The sequence below is a fragment of the Cydia strobilella genome, chromosome 27 (genome assembly GCF_947568885.1).
Source record: "Cydia strobilella chromosome 27, ilCydStro3.1, whole genome shotgun sequence".
NCBI classification, from domain to species: domain Eukaryota; kingdom Metazoa; phylum Arthropoda; class Insecta; order Lepidoptera; family Tortricidae; genus Cydia; species Cydia strobilella.
This window is the reverse complement of record NC_086067.1, coordinates 802825-825967: the sequence shown is the minus strand read 5'-3', so window position 1 is coordinate 825967 and position 23143 is coordinate 802825. Positions and strand designations below refer to the sequence as shown.

Genomic DNA, 23143 nt, shown 5'->3' with positions numbered 1-23143 from the left:
GTTAAGCGACTCAATTGTATTTAATCAGTGGCGTAGCGTGACCTCTAGCCGTGGGCGAAATCGCATCTGGGAGGCCCTTTTCTTTCACTGTGCCTGGAGGGACTGGAGGCTCGCGCGAGGCCCCCCTTGGGGCGCGAGGCCGTGGGCGACGGCCCACTTCGCCCACGCCTAGCTACGCCACTGTATTTAATGGATGGGTATTATGTAGATGTGGATCTATTATATCTATTCTCGACGAACTTACCATTACAACGAGGCTCTCCACTGTTTGCTCCCAACGTGTACTTGGTTTCTTCGGTCATCTGAGCAGGACAGGGCCAGATAGCCTGGAAAGGCTCATAATTACTGGCCGCATGGCAAGGGAGCGTAGGGATGGAGGTATGGCCACGCGTTGGGTGGACAGAATAACATCAGTGACAAACGCCACACTGCAGGCTAGCATGCACCGGGCCCAAGACAGAGCGGCCTGGAGAGCACTGGTGAAGAGTGTCCACACTCGTTTCACTCATTTCAAAGTACCATAGAATCAGACTAAGCTAACTCTGCACCGTGTTTGATAACAAAGAGTATGGAAGTGTTATTGGAAACGTCAATATCTATGAAATTATGACGTTTAAAATAACACTTGCACACTCTGTGCTATCAAACACGGACCGTGTTACACGGTGCCGAGTTAACTACCAATCTCATCTTCCATAAAGTAGAAAACTGATAACACTTGAATTAAAGATAAGCTATTTTTTACATGCAGATACGTCTGCGAGCGATACTCAAAATTTTATATTATTTGCGGAGGTTGCGGGTTCAAGTCCTGCCGGAAGCGTAAATTTTTCCATTTTTTCCTTTAATATAAAATTTAAAGATACCTACTATACCATGCAGAGACTAGTAAATATTCTTTAGTATAGTCTGTAAAACAAATTTGTCAGTAGAAAAAGGCGCGAAATTCAATTTTTAAATGGGACGATAACACTTCGCGCCTACATTTTTTAAATTTGCCGCTTTTTTCTTCTGACGGAAATGGCTTGACAGACTATAAGATTCTGATTTCTGATACTACCGAAAATTAGACATGATTGATTTATATCAGGTGAAAGAAATCTTCCGCTGCTCACATATGTAAAATGAAACAACAATATTATTTGGTCAAAAATGTATATTTAGTATCACAACTCACTAGTAATAAAATAATACTTTATTTTAATATAAACTAATTATAAATATTAAATAATGAAAATCCCAAAAAAAAGTACTCCATAATTGCCAAAAAACCCTTCTTAAAAATTATGTCAGATTTTTGTTTGAGCAACTGTATAAAATGTAAATTTCACATAATTATACACTTAAGTATTTGGACGGTGTTAGTTTTATACACATAACATGACAATGACAATTTATGTTTGGTACATAAGTACTTAATATGTTTTCAATTTGTATAAATGAATAATACCTACACCTAAACCATTCTACAAGAATAGTTATTTTTTATAAATAATATGTACTTGATTTGATTGCATATAATTACAATAAATAATATGTTAGACACATAACTGAGGTGATATTTAGAACTAGATTTGAGTATTAAGTACTATACTTCAATAACAAATCAATCATGCAAATAATATAAATAAATAGTAAATAATAATAAATATTATAGGACATTCTTACACAGATTGGATTGACTAAGTCCCACGGTAAGCCCAAGGAGGCTTTTAAATACTAAATAATAAAATACTTAAATTTTAAACTTTTTAAAGGTATTTTTTCTGCTGCTACTTAGTTTTAATTTAGTTTTTTGCACCTCCTAATTGGTTAATTTATGAGTTTCATTTCTCCACTACCTAAGGGTTGCCTGGAAGAGATCCCTCTTTACCGATAAGGCCGCCTGTTGTTTACCTCTGTCTTCATGTATTATTTGTGTTTCCATGTACATTTATTCTGAGGTTGTGCAATAAAGAGGATTCGTATTGTATTGTACATAGGTATACCCATTCCATAGGTATACCTATAGAGTTAGAGCAAGCAAAGTCATTTTGGCAAGCCAAAATGCACTGTCTGGGCTATCAAAATCGCTGCCTTTTACATATTTATGGTACAATAATACAACGTAGAATATCGTTAATGTTAATTGTAACGCTCTTCTGGACTATCCATATATAGGTACATATATAAAAAGATAACATACCTAGATAGAAAATCAAATAATACGCATAATTATAGGTACAGTACATGCATAATATAAATATTCTTACACTAATATTGCATTACAAAGTATATTCTAACAGTGTCAATAGCGTATATATAGTTTGTCAAGGGACTGTCTCATTTCAAACATAGACAGAGAGAATCATACTATCTTTGTCTTACACTAGTACCAGCATCCAAAAGAAAAGGATGAGTATAGTTTTTTTTGTTCCTATTTACTGCCACGATTTGCTTGACCAAATAGTAGCTAAAATTAGCTATTATACATTCGACACAAAACTTGAAGGCCTACAGCGAAAAACGAATATCGAATTCCCGCTAACCGCCTCTCATTCGCTATTCCATATTCGTGTGATATAGAGATAGATACAGTAATTTAGATTTTCGTTTTTCGTTTTTCACAGTAGGCCCTCTGCACGTGCCAGAGCACGTGAGAGAGAGTTTTTAAAAAGCCTACACAACCATATTTGTTAGAAAGAGCAAACGTGGCACCAATAAATTATTCAGTTATTCAACTTAACCTACACTTATATCCATCCTGCTCTCACGCGTGCACTAGCCGGTGATATACCGCGCCGAACAGAGACAGCAATAGTCTGAGGGTTCCGTATATGAAGGAGCGCGCGTAGCGGTTCTGCATCAACACGCGAAGGAAGAGGAGGAATGTGACGAATTTTAAGATTTTGTGAAGAAACCACATTCTGCAAATAAAAGAAAACATATTGTTACTAGTATAGTATTATATAATCTGTGATATTGTAAATTAAAAAATAAAGAATGTACTGATTTTGATAAAATCGGATCATCCGTTTAAGAACTAAGGTGCATATTTCCATATTTGTGTGACTGGCAACATTGATGCAACGCTCCAAAGAAGTACCTTTTAAGGCCTCTACTCACCTTGCAACAAATCGCATGCGATTTTTGATGTATACTTTGGCAAGCCAGCTTTGTCAGTAGAAAAAGGCGGCAAATTAGAAAAATGTAGGCGCAAAGGATTTATCTACAGCATAAATATACATTATACATATTTTAAATTACGCGCCTTTTTGTAGACCAAGATAAGTCTGCAACGATTGTGATAGTCCACGCAGTGCAAGTGTCATTAAAACGTCAAACTTCTATGGAATTATGACGTATAAATGTGCCGTTTTCAGTCAAAAGGTACCACATTGTCGCTTACCATAAGGACGAAATTGGATTGTATCTTTATACGAATAACCTGTCAGAGTGTCCTTATGGCAAGCGACAATGTGGTACCTTTTGATTGAAAACGACGCAAATAACACTTGAACTGCGTGTGCTATCTTATCGTTGCAGACTTTTCTTGGTCAAACTTTGGTCAAACTTTTTTTTTCTAACTTGCGCGGACTTTTACCAAGTTTTATCTTATCTTATCTTACTTGTGCATGTGTCTCCTGGCCTTCTCCAGGTCCTGTTCTTTCTCGTTAAGTAGATACTTGCGCGTTCCTTTCACGAAGTCCGCGTAATGGTCTTCCCAGCTGCAGTCAAGGAGTTATCATTTAATTATTTATTTAGTTATAAATAAAATAATTAGCATACATCGGGGTGGGGGGAAATGACCGAACGGGATAGTCTTATGTCTTCAGTAGGAGTAGCAGAGAAAGTGTTATTGTTTGTCCTTGTCACAGTCTCACATTTTTTTTAATTCCCCACCGTAAATTTAGTATGGTTTATGGTGGGCTACAAATTTACTCGACCAATCATATTGTCGCATTGCGTATGTTTTGTCCCTTACGTCCGCACGCGTATAGCTGATCTATGTAATGCTAGGTCTATGGTGCGAACAGTTGTGCGTTCCGGTCGGCGGGTATCAAAGATTAACATGTCTGACTATATGTGGTATTTTCTATAAAAAGGGACCTTATTGTCGATGGCACTTACGCATTAACGATGCTCTGATATAATTACTATTAATTACAATGCCGCGCGACGCTGTGCGGCGTAAGCGCCATCGACAATAAGGTCCCTTTTTATAGAAAATGCCCCATTTAAATAAACGAAAGCGGGAACTCGTGAAGACGTTGCTAGAGGATGAAGAAGAGGATGATGAAATAATGTAGCTCTTACGGTATATGTACATAAGTACAGGTCCCATATACATCATCCACGTCATCATTGTACCATTTTCCATTTATAGACTGTGACTTCATGCTGTGCACAGTTACCATTTCATTATCAAGATCATTTCCCAGCCCCAGTAGCATTTATACGTCATTATGACGTCAGCGACGATACCTGGGAGGTAGCAGTGACGTCAGTGACGTCATAATGACGTCAATTATACGTCATAATGACGTCAGTGACGTCATAATGACGTCGTTTATACATCATAATGACGTAACGGACGTCATAATGACGTATAAATGCTACTTGGGTTATACTTATGTTCTTCACTATCACCTATGTTCATCGCTACATTTGTGAAAATAAAGTCCAAGTGCGAGCCGAACTCGCCCACCGAGGGTTCCGTACTTTTTAGTATTTGGTTGTTATAGCGGCAACAGAAATACATCATCTGTGAAAATTTCAACTGTCTAGCTATCACGGTTCATGAGATACAGCTTGGTGACAGACAGACAGACAGGGACTTCCCTTTGGGTATGAAACCCTAAAAAATTTAAAAATTGTATTTTATTTGTGACGTTCTCAATCAAAAGGTACCACATTGTCGCTTGCCATAGGACGCTCTGACAGGTTAAAGCGACAAAGTGATACATTTTGATTGAGAACGTCACATTTCTACTCACTTAATGTTCATAACATCCAAATTGTAGACCTTCTTGTCCTCCGGCGACAGCCGGTGGTGCAGCGCCCGCACGCGCTCACTCTCGAAATTGAACTCGCGCGTAGCGAAGAACTCTAGTGCGTCCGTCATGGCGGTTAAACGCTTGTTCGCTGTTATTAGGTTTACACTGAAAATATAGTTTGATACTCGTAAAATAATGTAAATTAAATCTCTCAATTTCACCCCCCTTTTCACTCTCTTTAAAGATGATTTCCGACATAAAAACTGTCCTATGTCCTTCCCCGGGACTCAAACTATCTCTATGCCAAATTTCAACTAAATCGGTTCAGCGGTTTAAGCGTGAAGAGGTAACACACAGACAGACAGACTTTCGCATTTATAATATTAGTATGGATTTATGATTTGACTAGCTTTTGCCCGCGACTTCGTCTGCGTGGACTTAGTAACCCTAGCAAGAGTAAGAATAGCGCCTGGAGAAAGTCTTATAACAATTATTCAATTTGAGCATATTATGCACACAAATTAGCAGACACTTCATTAATTAACTCAATTCCACCCCGCTTTTTACTTTCTTAAGGGATGATTTTCGGGATAAAAACTATTCTATGTCCTTCTCAGGGACTCAACCTATCTCTATGCCAAATTTCAACTAAATCGATTCAGCGGTTTAAGCGTGAAGAGGTAACACACAGACAGACAGACTTTTGCATTTATTTATTTTATTTTATTTATTTTATTTTAATCAGGTAAATACACATAATATGCAACTTAATTACAAAAGTACCGTTAAACCAGTAAGGTTTGTCTCGGTACATCATCCGCAGTAGATTTAATACAATAATAAAATATAACAACAACATAGGAAAGTTCATAACATGCTCAATTTAAGTAATCTATTATTTATATTACAACAATTCGACACCGTTATAATATTAGTATGGATTTATATTTTGATTGTCGTTTCTATAATATAAACGAATGTCACTATAGGCCTATAGGCTAGTCCCGAAAAGAAAACAACACATGTGAAGTTGTAGGTAAGGTCTTAGGCAGTCAGGCTGAAACATCACAGAACTGCTCTTCAGAACTTCACAGAACAGCCTACATAAGTGACCATAGGGAAATATAAGTAAAAAAGAGTGCAACTCCATACATCAAAACGAGAGGTAAGAAAACATGGAGTTAGCATTCTATCCTTCTCTATGTATGAACTTAGTTTGTCTGAATCATTTCTCGAACGGTATTACCTACTATTACTAATATTATTAGTGTGTTGCCAATTGCCATGGAAACTAATACGATTTGACAGTTCTGGAACTAATAATATTAGTCTAATACCGTTCGGGAAATGGGACCCTGGTGGGTTCTAAATAGTTGTGTGGCGGCCTGTTCGGCTTGCCACTGTACAACCGCTACCTTACGCGCCTAAGTCCGCGCGCCTGCGTGATGCGCCCTCGCCGTGACTAGGCAACGAATAATATATACTTCTATCAGATCTGCCTAAGAAGAAACGTTATTTAAATTGTTGAAAATAAATTGCAATTTAGTGTAATGTTATGTAAATACTTATGTAAATAATACTGTAAATACTTTTCTCGTCTTCTTCTTGTACATTACCCTCTACACTAATAACGTTTCTTCTTAGGCAGATCTGATAGAAGTATATATTATTCGTTGCCTAGTCACGGCGAGGGCGCATCGCGCAGGCCTTAGGCGCGTAAGGTAGCGGTTGTACAGTGGCAAGCCGAGCAGGCCGCCACAGTTGTATTTAGGTTTAACTGTATATACGTACGATGTTTTAACTCCAATCATTCTCGCCGTGTACTCCGCCAGATGGAGTGGTACAGTTTGCAGAAGAAACTCTAGCAATGTCCGCGCCCATCTGTAATGAAAATACAATACACCTCAATAAAAGAAAACAGTACAAAAGAAATCAGAAACACAGGTAGAGATAAATAACAGGTCGTGGTCTTATCGCTAAAAAGCCTGAAAAGAGTACCAACATAGATGAAGTATTTACTTGGTCTGCACGGCCGTCCCCGACGGGTACCAGAGCGCGCCAACTAGCGGGTGCTGTGCTGGGTGATTTTTTCATATAATTTTCACGACCTGTATAACTGCTATGACCCACATAGAAGAAGTTGTTACTTGGTCTGCACGGCCGTCCCCGATGTGTACCAGAGCGCGCCAACTAGCGGGTGCTGTGCTGGGTGATTTTTTCATATAATTTTCACGACCTGTATAACTGCCATGACCCACATAGAAGAAGTTGTTACTTGGTCTGCACGGCCGTCCCCGATGTGTACCAGAGCGCGCCAACTAGCGGGTGCTGTGCTGGGTGATTTCTTCATATAATTTTCACGACCTGTATAACTGCCATGACCCACATAGAAGAAGTTGTTACTTGGTCTGCACGGCCGTCCCCGATGTGTACCAGAGCGCGCCAACTAGCGGGTGCTGTGCTGGGTGATTTCTTCATATAATTTCCACGACCTGTATAACTGCCATGACCCACATAGAAGAAGTATTTACTTGGTCTGCACGGCCGTCCCCGACGGGTACCAGAGCGCGCCATCTAACGGCTGCCGGGTGGTCTCTTCATATAATTTCCACGACCTGTATAACTGCCACGATCCTGAAAAGAGTACCGACATAGAAGAAGTATTTACTTGGTCTGCACGGCCGTCCCCGACGAGTACCAGAGCGCGCCATTTAGCGGCTGCCGGGTGGTCTCTTCATATAACTTCCACGACGTGTATAACTGCCACGACCCTGAAAAGAGTACCGACATAGAAGTAGTTACGTGGTCTGCACGGCCGTCCGCGACGGGTACCAGAGCGCGCCATTTAGCGGCTGCCAGGTGGTCTCTTCATATAACTTCCACGACCTGTATAACTGCCACGACCCTGAAAAGAGTACCGACATAGAAGTAGTTACATGGTCTGCATGGCCGTCCGCGACGGGTACCAGAGCGCCCCAACTAGCGGGTGCTGTGCTGGGTGATTTTTTCATATAATTTTCACGACCTGTATAACTGCTATGACCCACATAGAAGAAGTTGTTACTTGGTCTGCACGGCCGTCCCCGATGTGTACCAGAGCGCGCCAACTAGCGGGTGCTGTGCTGGGTGATTTTTTCATATAATTTTCACGACCTGTATAACTGCCATGACCCACATAGAAGAAGTTGTTACTTGGTCTGCACGGCCGTCCCCGATGTGTACCAGAGCGCGCCAACTAGCGGGTGCTGTGCTGGGTGATTTCTTCATATAATTTCCACGACCTGTATAACTGCCATGACCCACATAGAAGAAGTAGTTACTTGGTCTGCACGGCCGTCCCCAACGGGTACCAGAGCGCGCTATCTAGCGGGTGCTGTGCTGGGTGATTTCTTCATATAATTTCCACGACCTGTATAACTGCCATGACCCACATAGAAGAAGTAGTTACTTGGTCTGCACGGCCGTCCCCGACGGGTACCAGAGCGCGCTATCTAGCGGGTGCTGTGCTGGGTGATTTCTTCATATAATTTCCACGACCTGTATAACTGCCATGACCTACATAGAAGAAGTAGTTACTTGGTCTGCACGGCCGTCCCCGACGGGTACCAGAGCGCGCTATCTAGCGGGTGCTGTGCTGGGTGATTTCTTCATATAATTTCCACGACCTGTATAACTGCCATGACCTACATAGAAGAAGTAGTTACTTGGTCTGCACGGCCGTCCCCGATGGGTACCAGAGCGCGCTATCTAGCGGGTGCTGTGCTGGGTGATTTCTTCATATAATTTCCACGACCTGTATAACTGCCATGACCTACATAGAAGAAGTAGTTACTTGGTCTGCACGGCCGTCCCCGATGGGTACCAGAGCGCGCTATCTAGCGGGTGCCGGGTAACTTCCCGTCGCAACATACTCTCGAAGTCCTCGAATGTGGTGGGGTTGGCGCCGGTGCTGCAGTTGTACACGCGGACTTCTTTAGAGCTGTAAAATAAATAAAGAACTGTTAGAAATGGTGGAACTGGGTATGTCCTTAAACTACTAATACCAAAGAGAATTAAGTAGACATAGAGTGCTCACTCCATACATCAGTTTCGTTGCCACAACCGTATTGCCCCGTATTAACACATTTTATAAACCTTTGTTTCGAGAAAGGAATATTTCCTACTCCACTCAAACAGGCAGTTATCACGCCAGTTTACAAGGGAGGGAGCAGAGACGATATTAGTAATTACAGACCCATATCGGTGCTACCGACAATCTCCAAAATTGTTGAAAAATTGCTTAATTCCAGATTAATAGCTTACCTAAACCTATCCTATCCTATCAAACACTCAATTTGCTTTTAGGAAACGCAAATCAACCGAAGATGCGTTCGCGCCGCGATTCACGCACGAGTGTGGACTTTACAGTCACGTCTGGCTGCTTAAATCATCTTTTATAAAAAAAAATATTTACGAATTAGAAGAAAAACTTACTGGTCCACCGCAGTCTCCCAGGCAACGGCAATTAGGGTGTCGACGGCAATATCCACGGGTAAGAAGTCCGTGTGCACCCCGCACTTGGTGGGGAACACGTGGAGGAGTCCCTTCCCTATGGCCACCACCACGCCCGAGGGGCCGTTGAAGTTCTCGATCCAGCCGGGGAACGGGTGCTTCTGGGCTGATATAACTGGAAAAATCACTGATTTAAACTTTCACGATTTTTACTCATTATTATTTACAACGACGGGACTTAATTCACATTTGTCGTCAGAGTGGACTGCCCACTGATGAGGCGTTGGAACCAATTACATGAGCCCAGCGCATCATCGAAATAATTAGTTATAATTAGTTTTTTAGGTATTTATTGTTTTTATACATAGTGTACAGACTAACATAGATATAGGTAGCATATTATATTTTTTGTACTAACACTATATGGGTTCTGTTCTGTGCTTGAAATAAATATTTTCAATTTCAATTTCAATTAATCGCGTAACTTATTTTACGCGATTAAGTCCCGTCGTTGTGAATAATAATAACTGGAAAATGTAAATAAATAACTTAGTATCCGGAAATTCAGAAGCTAAAGTCGTCGTCAATGGAACTTGCAAATAATGTAAACAAATATGAGTGTGATAGGATAGTTAATAATAGGCCTACCTACCTATTGTAGGACGGAAGATGGATATCGGGTAGCCAGTGTTGCCATGTCGCTCGACCACAGTTTCCGCCAGGGCCTTCGTGAACGTGTATGTGTTAGGTTTAGGCGCTATGTACCTGCAAACACACAAACAAACACAGATCACTCACTAGTATTTTTAGTCGCTTTTGGCGACATGTTTCGGACTCGCCTGGAGTCCTTCCTCGGGCACGAGTGTCCGCAGCTGTACTCCGTGCCGTAATAGATCCGCTGTCAATAACGACACATATGCGTTAACTTACTGGTGCGTGATGCCAGCTAGAGTGGGGTCTGTTATATACGTCTGTGAACACTAGCACTGCTTCTAAAGGAGCAGGCGGCGGATTTACTTACTGCTAAGGACGACACATATGCGTAAACACTGATGCTTGATGCCAGCTAAATTCAGGTCTGCCACATGATCCGTAAGAGCTAGAACGGCTTCCAAAGAAGAAGGTATACCTGCTGCCAATGACGACATATATGCGTTACTTACTGATGCGTGATACCAGCTAGAGTTGGATCCGACACATGATCTGTAAGAGCTAACACAGCCTCTAAAGGGGCAGGCGGCGGATACACGCGTTCTTCTACTGACGACAGCTCTGCGTTGCTGTACGCTGTGGAGACGTGGATGAAGGCCTGGAGAAAATAAATGTATAATAAGTTATATGCATATATTTATGTTCCATTTCTACCTAAAGGTTGTCTGGAAGAGATCGCTCTTTACCGACAAGGCCGCCTGTTGTTTACCTCTGTCTTCATGTATTATTTGTGTTTCCATGTACATTTATTCTGGGGTTGTGCAATAAAGAGGATTTGTATTGTATTGTATTGTATGCCTGCCAGAAGAACTTCTCCACCAGTCAACCATAGGGCAAAACAGCAATTTTTGAAGTTGGGGGCAGTAAGGAAAATTCATTTCAGAAAACATTAGCAACTATTAATCATTTTGGACATTGACAACAAAATAGGAAAGGTCATGGTAATTATATGAGAACATGGCAATTAGGAATATATCGAGACGCATTCTAGATCTTACCCAGATGATTTATTTCTATCTACGTATTTCAAAGACCACGGTACGTATTCGAAAGAGCTTGCTACTTGAATAAAGCATACCTATTTGAAGTTTAAAATTTAAATTCAATACTTATTTATTCACAACGACGGGACTTAATCGCGTAAAATAAGTTTTAAATTTACGCGATTAAGTCCCGTCGTTGTGAATAATAATGAGTAAAAATCGTGAAAGTTTAAATCAGAACTTCAATATTTTTCTTAATATTATGTAATTACAATTCAATTCAATTCAATTTATTTATTTAAGACAACACTGGCCCATAACGGTTAGTAACAATTAAGGTTAAAAACTAAGTGTTAGTGGAACACAAAAAACAGAAAACGACAAAACAAAAACAGTCAGCAATAAAATTCTTACAACTCACCTAATAGCGGTTATGACACATTCAAAATGCCGCATTATAGGTGAGTCGTATCGGCCCGCAACAGTGGTCAGGATGGGGTTGGAGCTGGCCCGCACTCTGCAGAGCAACGAGGCAATTCTCTTGCGTATTATGGCATAGTAGTCATCCGTGTGAGCTTGCGCAAACATGCCCGATGCGCTGCAGAAACGGGACAGCCCCAACAACATCCTGAAACCATTATTATATTGGACGCGCAGGGAACTGATGGTCTTCTGCGTATAACTAGTCCAGAGGCTGCACGTGTAGAACACCTGACAATATGCTTTAAATAACGTTACTTTTACCTGTTGGCTACATCGTGCAAACCTCCTTATTAGCATGTTGCATCGGACTGCCAGTGCCCTGCGCTCCCTTTCTATATCTAATTGGTCTTTAAGGTCGTCGGTGACATAGTGTCCAAGATATCTAAATGTGTACACGCGCTCGAGTATGTTATTATTAAGTTTTATGTCAGGTACACTTTCCGGTAGCTTGCCCCCGACGGCCTTAAATACCATATATTCGCTTTTCTTAGCGTTATACCGTAAGCCATGTTTACTTACGTACTCTTCACATATGCTTAGTAGTTTTCTCAATGCCCTGACCGTTGGACTGAGCAGCACCATATCGTCTGCGTAGCTGATGTTGTTGATACTAACATCATCAACTCTGCATCCTACTGGAGTGCTGCTCAACCCCTCGATCAGGTCATTAACGTACAGGTTGAAGAGCTTGGGGGAGGTTATACCCCCCTGCCTCACCCCACACTCCAACCTGTACGACTGAGAAAACCTACCAGCCCATCTGACGCTATTGCTCTGGTTAAGGTACCAATATTGAAATATTCGGAGTAGCTCCGCCGGTACTTTTTGCTCCCTTAACTTGTTCCAAAGGACATCGTACGACACAAGATCAAATGCCCTGGATAAATCCAGGAAACATGCGTATATAGGTGTGTGACGCTCAGTGTAGTACTGTACCGTGTGTTTTAAACTTAAGATGGCACTTTCCGTGGATAGACCCGGGCGAAACCCGAACTGCGCATAGTGTAAGTTTAAATGCTTCCCAAGTTGTGCGTCCAGTAGGCTATCCAGTACCTTAGCCAGCACAGCAGCGAGCGATATGGGCCGATAGTTGGACTTACTAGAAACATCGCCAGTTTTATCTTTGAGAATAGGCACAACAATGGTCTTCATTAGGTCATGGGGAAGGAATGAGTGAGACATGCACAAAGAATAAAATTTAGCCAGAACTGCATATAGCTTATTGCCCGCGAACTGTAAGTGTTCTATACTGAGCCCGTCGTGACCCGGTGACTTTCCTCTGGTCATTTTTGTGATCACATGTTTGACCTGTTCAGAGGTAAAACGAACAAGGTCCGACTCACGACAGGCCCCGTCATCAACCCTTTGTTGCGCTGGGCCCAACGGAGAATCTATTTTAAAATGGCCAACAAACATATTAGCAATGGATTCCGGCTCACTCACATCTCCGACGCTCACCGGCACGCCAGGCTGACCATCCAGTTTCTTAACGGCCTTCCAAAATTGTTTGAAGTTTTTAGAGCTGTGATGCGACGCTAAGATATCTAACTTAATTTGCTCTTGATGATTCTGGCACCATTTCAACTTGCTTTTAAATATTTTACGACTTGCGCACATACTTTCGTAAATTATTCCCGACATAGGCTTATTAAAGTTGACCCACTCCTGAAAGTGCATCCTAGCCTGCCCGTGCGCGTCCCGGACATGTTTATTCCAGCCCACGACTTTTTTACCCACGACTTTTAAATTACATATTACCTTTTTTATTTACCCATATAATATTTTTGAGATGACATAACATGATGGACTATTATTAAAGTTTTTGTATGGCAAAATCTCTATGATCACGGAATATATGCGGTTTTTTACGAAGACTCCGCAGTCTGTCTGTCTGTCCGTCTGTCACCAGGCTGTATCTGATCAACCGTGATAGCTAGACAGTTGAAATTTTCACAGATGATGTATTTCTGTTGCCGCTATAACAACAAATACTAACAACAGAATAAAATAAATATTTAAGTGGGGCTCCCATATAACAAACGTGTTTTTTTTTGCGTAATGGTACGTAACCCTTCGTGCGCGAGTCCGACTCCGAGTGAATTTAACGTACCTGCATGTTGGGCAGCTTGTCGCACAGCTCCAGCAAGCGCATGACACTGCGCACGTTTTGATCCACGGCTTTACGGAGCTCCTCGTCGAATTTCAGTGTTGCTGCCGAGTGGAATACCACTGAAACCTGTCAATATACATATATATAGTTTGCATCTTCTCAAATGATTTTTGATTATTTTTATTGCTTGTAAAGAAAATTACATGTAAAAGTGCCCCTGTGGCCTATTTGCTGAATAGATGTTGATCAGTCCACCAGTCTACCCACGCTGCGCCTTCCAGTACGTGGTTGACACACGAGAACCTTTCCGCCCCAATGGCCATCGGTGGCATCGGTTCTACATGCAATGTGCCCCGCCCACTGCCACTTTTAAGTTATCCATGTAAGGAGCAACATTTTGTAAGTATACTCACGTCTTGAAGTTTCAACGCAGCGTCAGCAGTCAAACCGAGCCCCGGCGCAGCCACATCGCCCTCCAAAACACGCAGTTTTTCCAACTGCAACGGGTTTCGCTGCCGGACTACGTCGAACACCTAAACATATATTAAAATAAATAAACATTTTTTTTTTATAAACTGATCGGCGATTGGCCCTAGTCACACCTAACTTGACCTAAGATAAGATAGGATTTCTTTATTCGCGCGGTGTACACCTGCAGTCAAAACTACGCTCTTTAGAGCATACTGCACTTCGCTGTACTCGGCTGCACTGTGGGTGGACTGTACGCAACGGTCGCTCAGCTCTCTGCGCGTCCAGTATAATAACGCTTTCAGGGCGCTGCTGGGGTTGTCACGTTTCTGCAGTGCATCGACCATGTTCGCGGAAGCACGCGTAGACAGTTTCAATGCTCTGCTGCGGAAAAAGATGGCATCGCTTCTGAACAGAATACGTGACAGCCCAAACAGCCTGCTGAACACAATAGCTGTAAGGAATGAGTGCTCAATAATGCAACACTTAATTAAAAATACGTTGTCATTAGTGAGGTACGAATACTAACATAGTTTTTAGGTTTAGTTTGTAGATTACTAACAAAAATGGATCTTGTTATCTAAATAAATAAACATTTTATTATTATTATTATTTATTGTCAAAGCTGTGTTGGTACATAGGTCTTATAATATAATAATAATTCATTTATTGCAAGTAAGTTACACTCATAATGTGGTTAGTAAAACTTAATTCTAAATTATGTATTAGTATTTCTTAAGCCTAGGGATACATCTATATCTATAATCTATTTTTGTTGTCAGCTGAGTACGGCACATGTAGCCGACTGCAGCATAGTAAATAGGGGGAGTCCAGCCTGTCCCCTATCATTGATGATGATGTTGGGGCTGGCGCGCACCCGGCGCACCAGGGATGCGGCCCTCTTACGGATAGAAATACCATAGTCTCTTATAAATATCATAGTAATAGTTCATCAGTTATCACATAGAGTAACTTATACTAGAGCGGTACTGTCATAGTAAATTTTGTAACCCCAGTAAATTCACTGCCATCTGTCGACACACTTTAAAACTAAAAATAAAGATTTATAAAAATACGATAGAATGTATTTAAATATAGATAAATGATTTTTTTTTATTTGCATTAATTATTTTTATGATTTTGGCCCATGTTCTTTCACTGATATGCGTTAAAATTGTTAAATAACAAACGAAACCGTCAACGCCATCTATACGACTGTAGGCCAAAACTAGTAGCGCCCTCTGAACGAGAATCAAATTTTCTTGATTTTCGAGGCACGTTTTTTCCTTAGACTGTATCCATCTATTACGGAGTTATATCTATCTTTGATATTAGTTACAAATCTTTGGTTATCAGCATCATTTCAGCATGATTTTGTTGATTTCATTTTGACCTGATGGAAAGTGAAGACAGGGATTCCGCGTCTTCAGCTAACATCCAGGGTCTAGTGGTCAGTGTGGTTTTCTACAGATTTTCGAGTACCGAAATCGAGAGCTCGAAATTCAAAAATCAGCCCCCTGGACATACCTGGGAGTCTTTAAGCGCCTTGAGCCTTTCAGTCGGCGTTGCGCCCTTCTTCACTCGCAGCAGTAGATGCAGGGTGGAGATATCGGGGCAGGTGGACAGGAGTCGCTCCACCAGCACCTGGAATCGCCATACATATAACAAAACTGCTGGTAATGCTGGAATTTCATAATTAATATAAAAGGTACAAAAACAATAAATAAAACAACTTAAAATTACAGTAAATTGAAATAAAACTAAACTAAACTAAATCTAAAAAAGGCCCCTGAGGCAAGGTCCTTAAGATGCTGGCTGCGTTATCCCGCTGAACTGCCAATCTGATGCGTTGAGCGAGGTAACTGCCGGCTCCCCGGTCCCCAGTTACGTCCCTAAGTCTCTTTGAAAGGTGTCCAAAGAGACTCAGAGCGCCAGGACCCCACGGACCCAGGGTCTCGATGCTGGAATTAAGATCTTCTGAGTGGACAGATGATTGATTGAATATGGGCCGATTTTTATTATGTGGTCTTTGTTCAAACTGATGTCTTTGTGTCGAAACTCATGTTCCGCCGGAAAGTTTTCAAAATTACACGGAAAATTCAGTTCTTACATTTTGACATGATAACGTCTTATAAATCGATGAACACGAAAAAGTGTCACGTTGTGGACAGATCTCCACGTTGTGGACAGATCTCCATGGTATCGTTGTGGACTGATCTCCATGGCACAGATTATTAACTAGTTACTTCTCTATGGTATCGTTACGGCCTTTTCATCAATACGACGACAACGTGTCGTTTATGACATTATTATCACGCAAAATTATCGTCCTTAAATCGACTTTACAGACAACCATATTTTTTTCACGTGAATTGAAATTTCCCATTTCCAATGGATTTCCTTAATTTTTTCTGAAACTTTTCCATTAGAACTTGCCCTTTTGAATTTTTTTCTGATATTTTCTTAAATATTAATATCATTTCTTAAATGGCAATGAACAAGCAGACGAATCGCCTGATAGTAATTTAACCCAGGTAGCATTATGACGTCATCGACGTCCTTATGACGTCATTATTACATCATAATGACGTCGCTGACGTCACGGCTACCTGGGAAGCCAATAGTAAGCGATCACCGTCGCCCATGGAGACCAGAGGGGTTGTATGTTTTGGGAAGCTGACACTGACCTTGCCGACGAAGCCAGTAGCCCCTGTGATGAGCACGGAGCGTCCAGCGAAGAACTGAGGAATGAGCGCTCCACGACGATCACGAGGGGCCACCATTTTGTATGACGATGACCTGAAAAGAGGGGTTTGTGTCTGTTAATACACTAAAAAGAAAGAAAGAGTGCTGCAGTTAGTAAATAAAAAGGCCGAGGTTTTAAAGATAGTCAAAAAACGGAAATAGTACTTTGGTCATATCATGCGAGAAATATGAACTTCAATTATTTATCCAAGGAAAGATCCAAGGTCATATCATATCATCCGGACAAAGACGTAACTCATGGCTCAAAGATCTCCGAACATGGTTCAAACAGAGCACACGTTCATTATTCCGCGCGGCTGCGTCTAAAGTTGGTATAGCCCTCATGATAACCGACCTCCGGTAGGAGATGGCACTGGAAGACGAAGAATACACTAGAACCCGATTAAAGTCTGGCCAAGATAACAGTATATAAACCCAGATACGTAAAATAAGCATCGCGTCCGATTGATAACTTTGTCAGGTTACATCCAGCATCCAGACGGGAACAACTTTTCGCCAATTAAATTGTCTGATCAAATCAGGCGGTGTAGACGCAATCGCCTATTTGGTTCGACGATTCGACTTTATAATTGTACGATTATGAGCGATAAAATGCAGGTGCGGACGCAATAATACCAATTTGTGACGCTAGTATGTGCGGTTGGGGGCATTATTATTAATTTAGAGCGCTATATGTTGTCATAAGTGTAAAATTGGTGATTAAATTGTGTACGTGTGGACGCTAGATGTGATGTAAACACAGTTTGATGAATTGGAACTTCGTTTCTGTTGTGTTGTCTATGGTCGGCCGTCGTACTAGAATCTATGCATGATAAAAAATAAAGATTGTCTTTGATCTGAACTTGAAATGGTTTGATTGTGTTCCGCTCCCGAAATCCTCTTTAAATATTTATAGCCATATTACGCCCATTATCCCGAATACTGAAGACTATACAGTTTCTACTGATGAAGACGAAAATTATGGCATATTAGAAGCATTCCACGGGCTGTCCAGTACAAAAGCATTTTCAGGTGTTGGAACTTTTTTCCGGCGTTTAAAGCCGATGTTTTATTTTTGTGGGCATATTTTTGACCATTTGTCACAGATAAAGAAATCCTATACCTGTAAATCTTCAGAAAATTCGCGTTTGTACGGCACTAGGCACAACGGTAGCCAATGCTCCATTAGACTTGATTAGACTGTTTTGGAAAACAGGGTGTTTTTTGTTAAAGATCATTGTTCTTCGGAGTAACACTCCTTATTAGTACCTACCTAACCTACATCAACGTTTGACAAACTTATTAAGTTAATACATAAATACATACCTAAGAGCATAAAGTGATAATTGAATTACTTGTTCAGTTGAAAAATAGACGCAGGTAGCATTAAGAGGGGGTGTAAAGACAGATAATTTTAAAAACCGGCCAAGTGCGAGTCGGACTCGCGCACCGAGGGTTCCGTACTTTTTAGTATTTGTTGTTATAGCGGCAACAGAAATACATCATCTGTGAAAATTTCAACTCTAGCTATCACGGTTAATGAAATACAGCCTGGTGACAGACAGACAGACGGACAGACGGACGGACAGACGGACAGCGGAGTCTTAGTAATAGGGTCCCGTTTTTACCCTTTGGGTACAGAACCCTAAAAAGGAACCAAAACATATGGCGCGCCGCGCTGAACTTGCGACGGAAGATTTAGTGACTTCCCAGGTAGCAAAATGACGTCAAATGACGTCAGCGACGTCGTAATGACGTAATAATTCCGTCATTATGACGTCGTTGACGTCATTTTACGTCATTTTGCTACCTGGGTTGTATTGTAAGTTGTACACGATATTTGTTTTGGCTTACAAAAAGGTTACTTACCCAGGTTTTGGAACCCAGTCGTAAATGTAAGCGAAAACAAATATCTAGAAGAAAAAGAGATCCATGTAGCGCTTAGAAGATGTTGATGTCAACTTTAGCCAGTCTTCTCCGAGACCACGGGGACAACGCCGTCCGCGAAACGTCGAAGGTAAATTTAAAACATTTTACGCGATCAATTCCCGTCGTTGTGAATAAAGTGTTAATTGGTAGTGTACGGATGTTTCCGTAATATGTACTATTGATTTACTGATGGTCAATAACATTTGCGAGGTAGCATACAAACATACCCGTATCGTACGTTATGAAAAAAAAAAAACAATCTACGCGCTGCCGCACTAAGCATAAGAGCAGTAACTCACTTTGAAATCACTCAATTATAGAACATATCGTACAAGTACAAGGTATACAATTGAATGACATTTAAAAATGAGTTATATGCTCTATGCTTAGTGCGGCAGCGCGGATGTCGCGAGCAGAATCTAATTTTTACTTACATACTCAAATGCGCGAGATACAAACTTTGTTTTTTTTTTTTAAACTGATGTCATATGAGTCATATGACTTACATTTACATTCAGTACTGAATAGATCAAATTATTTTCATGTAAAATTAACAAGTTTCTACGATAAAGTGCGTAATATGATACTCACGCTAAAATTGGTAACTGCGAAATAACAGTGCAAATGCTAAAATCATAACTAAACAAGTGACTATTTTGCGTATTTTTGTGTTTGAATACTTTTAAGCATTAAGGGGCCCACTGACTATCAGTCCGCCGGACGATATCGGCCTGTCAGTTACCTTGTTGTATCCACGAGATTTGTGAGAGGGGATCTTTAGTGTTCCGTATAAAACTTTGTTTTGACAAACGGAACACTTAAATAAGTTCCGTTTGTTGGTGAAACGGAAAACGTCTCTTGCTCGCGCGGGCCCGACATCGGGCCCGTTCGCAAAGTATAGATTTAATTGGCCCTACAGAATATGAGAAGATAAATTAAAACAAGAACAATAGATAAACCATCATGCGTGCTAAGTGCTAACATTTCCTAAGCGCGTGAACTATACCAATGATGATTGAAATTCTTATGAATATATTTCTAATTTGTATTAAATTTACTTCCGATATCGACTAACGCTATGACTATTATCAAAGATAGATATAACTCCGTAATAGATGGATACAGTCTAAGGAAAAAACGTGCCTCGAAAATCAAGAAAATTTGATTCTCGTTCAGAGGGCGCTACTAGTTTTGGCCTACAGTCGTATAGATGGCGTTGACGGTTTCGTTTGTTATTTAACAATTTTAACGCATATCAGTGAAAGAACATGGGTCAAAATCATAAAAATAATTAATACAAAATAAAAAAAATCATTTATCTACATATATTTAAATACATTCTATCGTATTTTTATAAATCTTCATTTTTAGTTTTAAAGTGTGTCGACAGATGGCAGTGAATTTACTGGGGTTACAAAATTTACTATGACAGTACCGCTCTAGTATAAGTTACTCTATGCTATTATAAATAGCGGAAATAGTTTGTTGCGTTTTTTCTGACGATATTCTTGTTGTTTTATTTATTTACAGTGGCGTTACCACACGTTGTGATTGCACTCTATGCAGAGTTAGCTTGGTCAAGATGTGGTCTATAGTTATGACCACATCATTATCGATTATTACATACTTATATGCAAGTTTCCTCATAACGTTTACCAGTAGCAAAGAGGATATAATAGGATAGAGCGGTACTGTCATAGTAAATTTTGTAGCCACAGTAAATTCACTGCCATCTATCGACACACGATTAAAACCAAAGATAGATATCGTATTTTTATAAATCTTCATTTTTAGTTTTAAAGTGTGTCGACAGATGGCAGTGAATTTACTGTGGTTACAAAATTTACTATGACAGTACCGCTCTAGTATAAGTTACTCTATGTTAAAACTAAAAATATCAAAAAATGTATTGTATAAAAATATCAATAAATGGTTTTTTTTATTTGTAATATTTGCATTAATTATTTTTATATTATTTTGACCCATGTTCTTTTACTGATATTGGTTAAAATTGTTAAATAACAAACGAAAACGTCAACGCCATCTATACGACAGTAGGCCAAAGGTCGCGCCATCTGATCGATAATCAAATTTTCTTTATTCTCGAGGCACGTTTTTTCCTTAGACTGTATCATCTATTACAGTTATATCTGTCTTTGCCAGTAGGTAAGTACTTCACCTCAATTCGCCTACAATCCTACATCACGTTTTATTATCACATGAGTCACGTGACACTTTATTTATATCATAGAGTAACTTATACTAAAGCGGTACTGTCATAGTAAATTTTGTAACCCCAGTAAATTCACTGCCATCTGTCGACACACTTTAAAACTAAAAATAAATATTTATAAAAATACGATAAAATGTATTTAAATATGGATAAATGATTTTTTTATTTGCATTAATTATTTTTATATGATTTTGACCCATTTTCTTTCACTGGTATGCGTTAAAATTATAAATAACAAACGAAACAGTCAACGCCCTCTATACGAGTGTAGGCCAAAACTAGTGGCGCCATCTGATCGAGAATCAAATTTTCGTGATTTTCGAGGCACGTTTTTTCCTTAGACTGTATCCATCTATCGAGGCACGTTTTTTCCTTAGACTGTATCCATCTATTACAGTTATATCTGTCTTTGCCAGTAGGTAAGTACTTCACCTCAATCTGCCTACAATCCGACATCACGTTTTATTATCACATGAGTCACGTGACACTTTATTTACCTATATTAAAAAAATAACAAAGCCAAAAAATTACAATGGTCAGTACAAAAATTTGTTTCTGCAATTAAGAGCAAATGAACAAATAATATAATACAACTCTGCTACTATTAAGGCAAATAATATAATTGATTTTGATAGTTTACTATTGTAAAATTAAGTTAAATTAATGCATGTCACGTTTGTGGTTTCAAATTCGCATTGTTTAGTTTTTTAGCACTAGATCTAGAGATAGTTTAATTGAATTGTACAAACAAGTCTTGTCTGAGCAACCATAATTAATTAATTATCTAATTTCAGTAGTGGAAACTGTTTTGGCTTATGTATGTATCAAAGATAGATATATATAACTCCGTAATAGATGGATACAGTCTAAGGAAAAAACGTGCCTCGAAAATCAAGAAAATTTGATTCTCGTTCAGAGGGCGCTACTAGTTTTGGCCTACAGTCGTATAGATGGCGTTGACGGTTTCGTTTGTTATTTAACAATTTTAACGCATATCAGTGAAAGAACATGGGTCAAAATCATCAAAATAATTAATGCAAATAAAAAAAATCATTTGTCTATATTTAAATACATTTTATCGTATTTTTACAAATCTTCAAATTTTAAAGTGTGTCGACAGATGGCAGTGAATTTACTGGGGTTACAAAATTTACTATGACAGTCCCGCTATGTATGTATTTAAGTGTAATTATCTATATGTGTCATTTTTCGCTGTTTGTTTCCCATTATCAATAAATAAAATAAAATAAATAAAATATTTTTAGACAAATCCGTCACCGTAAAACCTCCCAACTATGTCCAGTCCTCAGTAAGTACTACAACTGTGGTGTCTGTGATCTACAAGTTCAATATTTAATTATAACATTTAAAACTTTCGCGGTTTGAACACATATTAAATCACATTAACCCGCCGCCACCGCCGGGTTAGCCGCGACCACGACCAGTGAAACCTGTGTCGAAACGTCGGTAAATAAAGGTAACAAAATAAATTCGCGATAGACCCGTTTCTAAATGTGATTTAATATGTGTTCAATATGTAATTAGTTAATTACTTAAGTACACAAATAAATGTAATTTTTGGATTTGTCTGTTTTCTTCCATTTTAGGGTTCCGTACCCAAAGGGTAAAAACGGAACCCTATTACTAAGACTCCGCTGTCCGTCTGCCTGTCTGTCACCAGGCTGTATCTGATCCCATGGACCGTGATAGCTATAGACAGTTGAAATTTTCACAGATGATGTATTTCTGTTGCCGCTATAACAACAAATACTAAAAAGTACGGAACCCTCGGTGCGCGAGTCCGACTCGCACTTGGCCGGTTTTTATAAATATCTTGCCATAAAAATACGATACTCTGGTTGACGTAACTGGTGACCGAAGAGCTGGCGGCTTCCTCGCACAACGTATCAGCAAATCAGCATTGCGATACAGCGAGGAAATGCTGCCGCCAGCATCCTTGGTACAATGCCTTAAGGGCCTATTTTAGATTTAAGCTAGTTTAATTAATAATTAA

General features: G+C 39.9%; 1 protein-coding gene and 1 long non-coding RNA gene across 3 annotated transcripts in view; one reads left to right on the top strand and one right to left on the bottom strand.

Moving 5' to 3' along the window:
• The window catches only part of LOC134753671 (uncharacterized), a 256262-nt gene that overhangs the window by 161284 nt on the left and 71835 nt on the right, over nt 1-23143 (top strand). The gene's annotated exons all lie outside the window — the stretch shown is intronic.
• Nucleotides 2670-17021, bottom strand: LOC134753681 (putative fatty acyl-CoA reductase CG5065). 2 transcript variants are annotated; one of them, XM_063689620.1, is made up of 13 exons: nt 16910-17021; nt 15750-15866; nt 14168-14287; nt 13755-13880; nt 10631-10776; nt 10120-10232; nt 9450-9642; nt 8871-8955; nt 7508-7569; nt 6768-6857; nt 4977-5141; nt 3609-3707; nt 2670-2906 (listed from the first exon to the last, which is right to left on the bottom strand). In XM_063689620.1, the coding sequence occupies exons 1-13, from the start codon at nt 17003-17005 to the stop codon at nt 2750-2752; spliced, it is 1569 nt and encodes a 522-aa protein (XP_063545690.1). In that variant the 5' UTR covers nt 17006-17021; the 3' UTR covers nt 2670-2749. The 2 variants fall into 2 exon arrangements, with proteins under 2 accessions (XP_063545690.1, XP_063545689.1); XM_063689619.1 differs by lacking the exon at nt 7508-7569 and having other exon boundaries at nt 8809-8955.

Excerpts from the sequence above, each read along its gene's own strand:
- LOC134753681 (XM_063689619.1), bottom strand. The coding sequence starts at position 17,005 with ATGGTGGCCCCTCGTGATCGTCGTGGAGCGCTCATTCCTCAGTTCTTC. Across the intron at positions 5,142-6,767 it reads ATGATTGGAGTTAAAACATC|TGTAAACCTAATAACAGCGA; the intron begins GTACGTATATAC and ends CTATATTTTCAG. Across the intron at positions 2,907-3,608 it reads GCCAGGAGACACATGCACAA|AATGTGGTTTCTTCACAAAA; the intron begins GTAAGATAAGAT and ends TTTTATTTGCAG.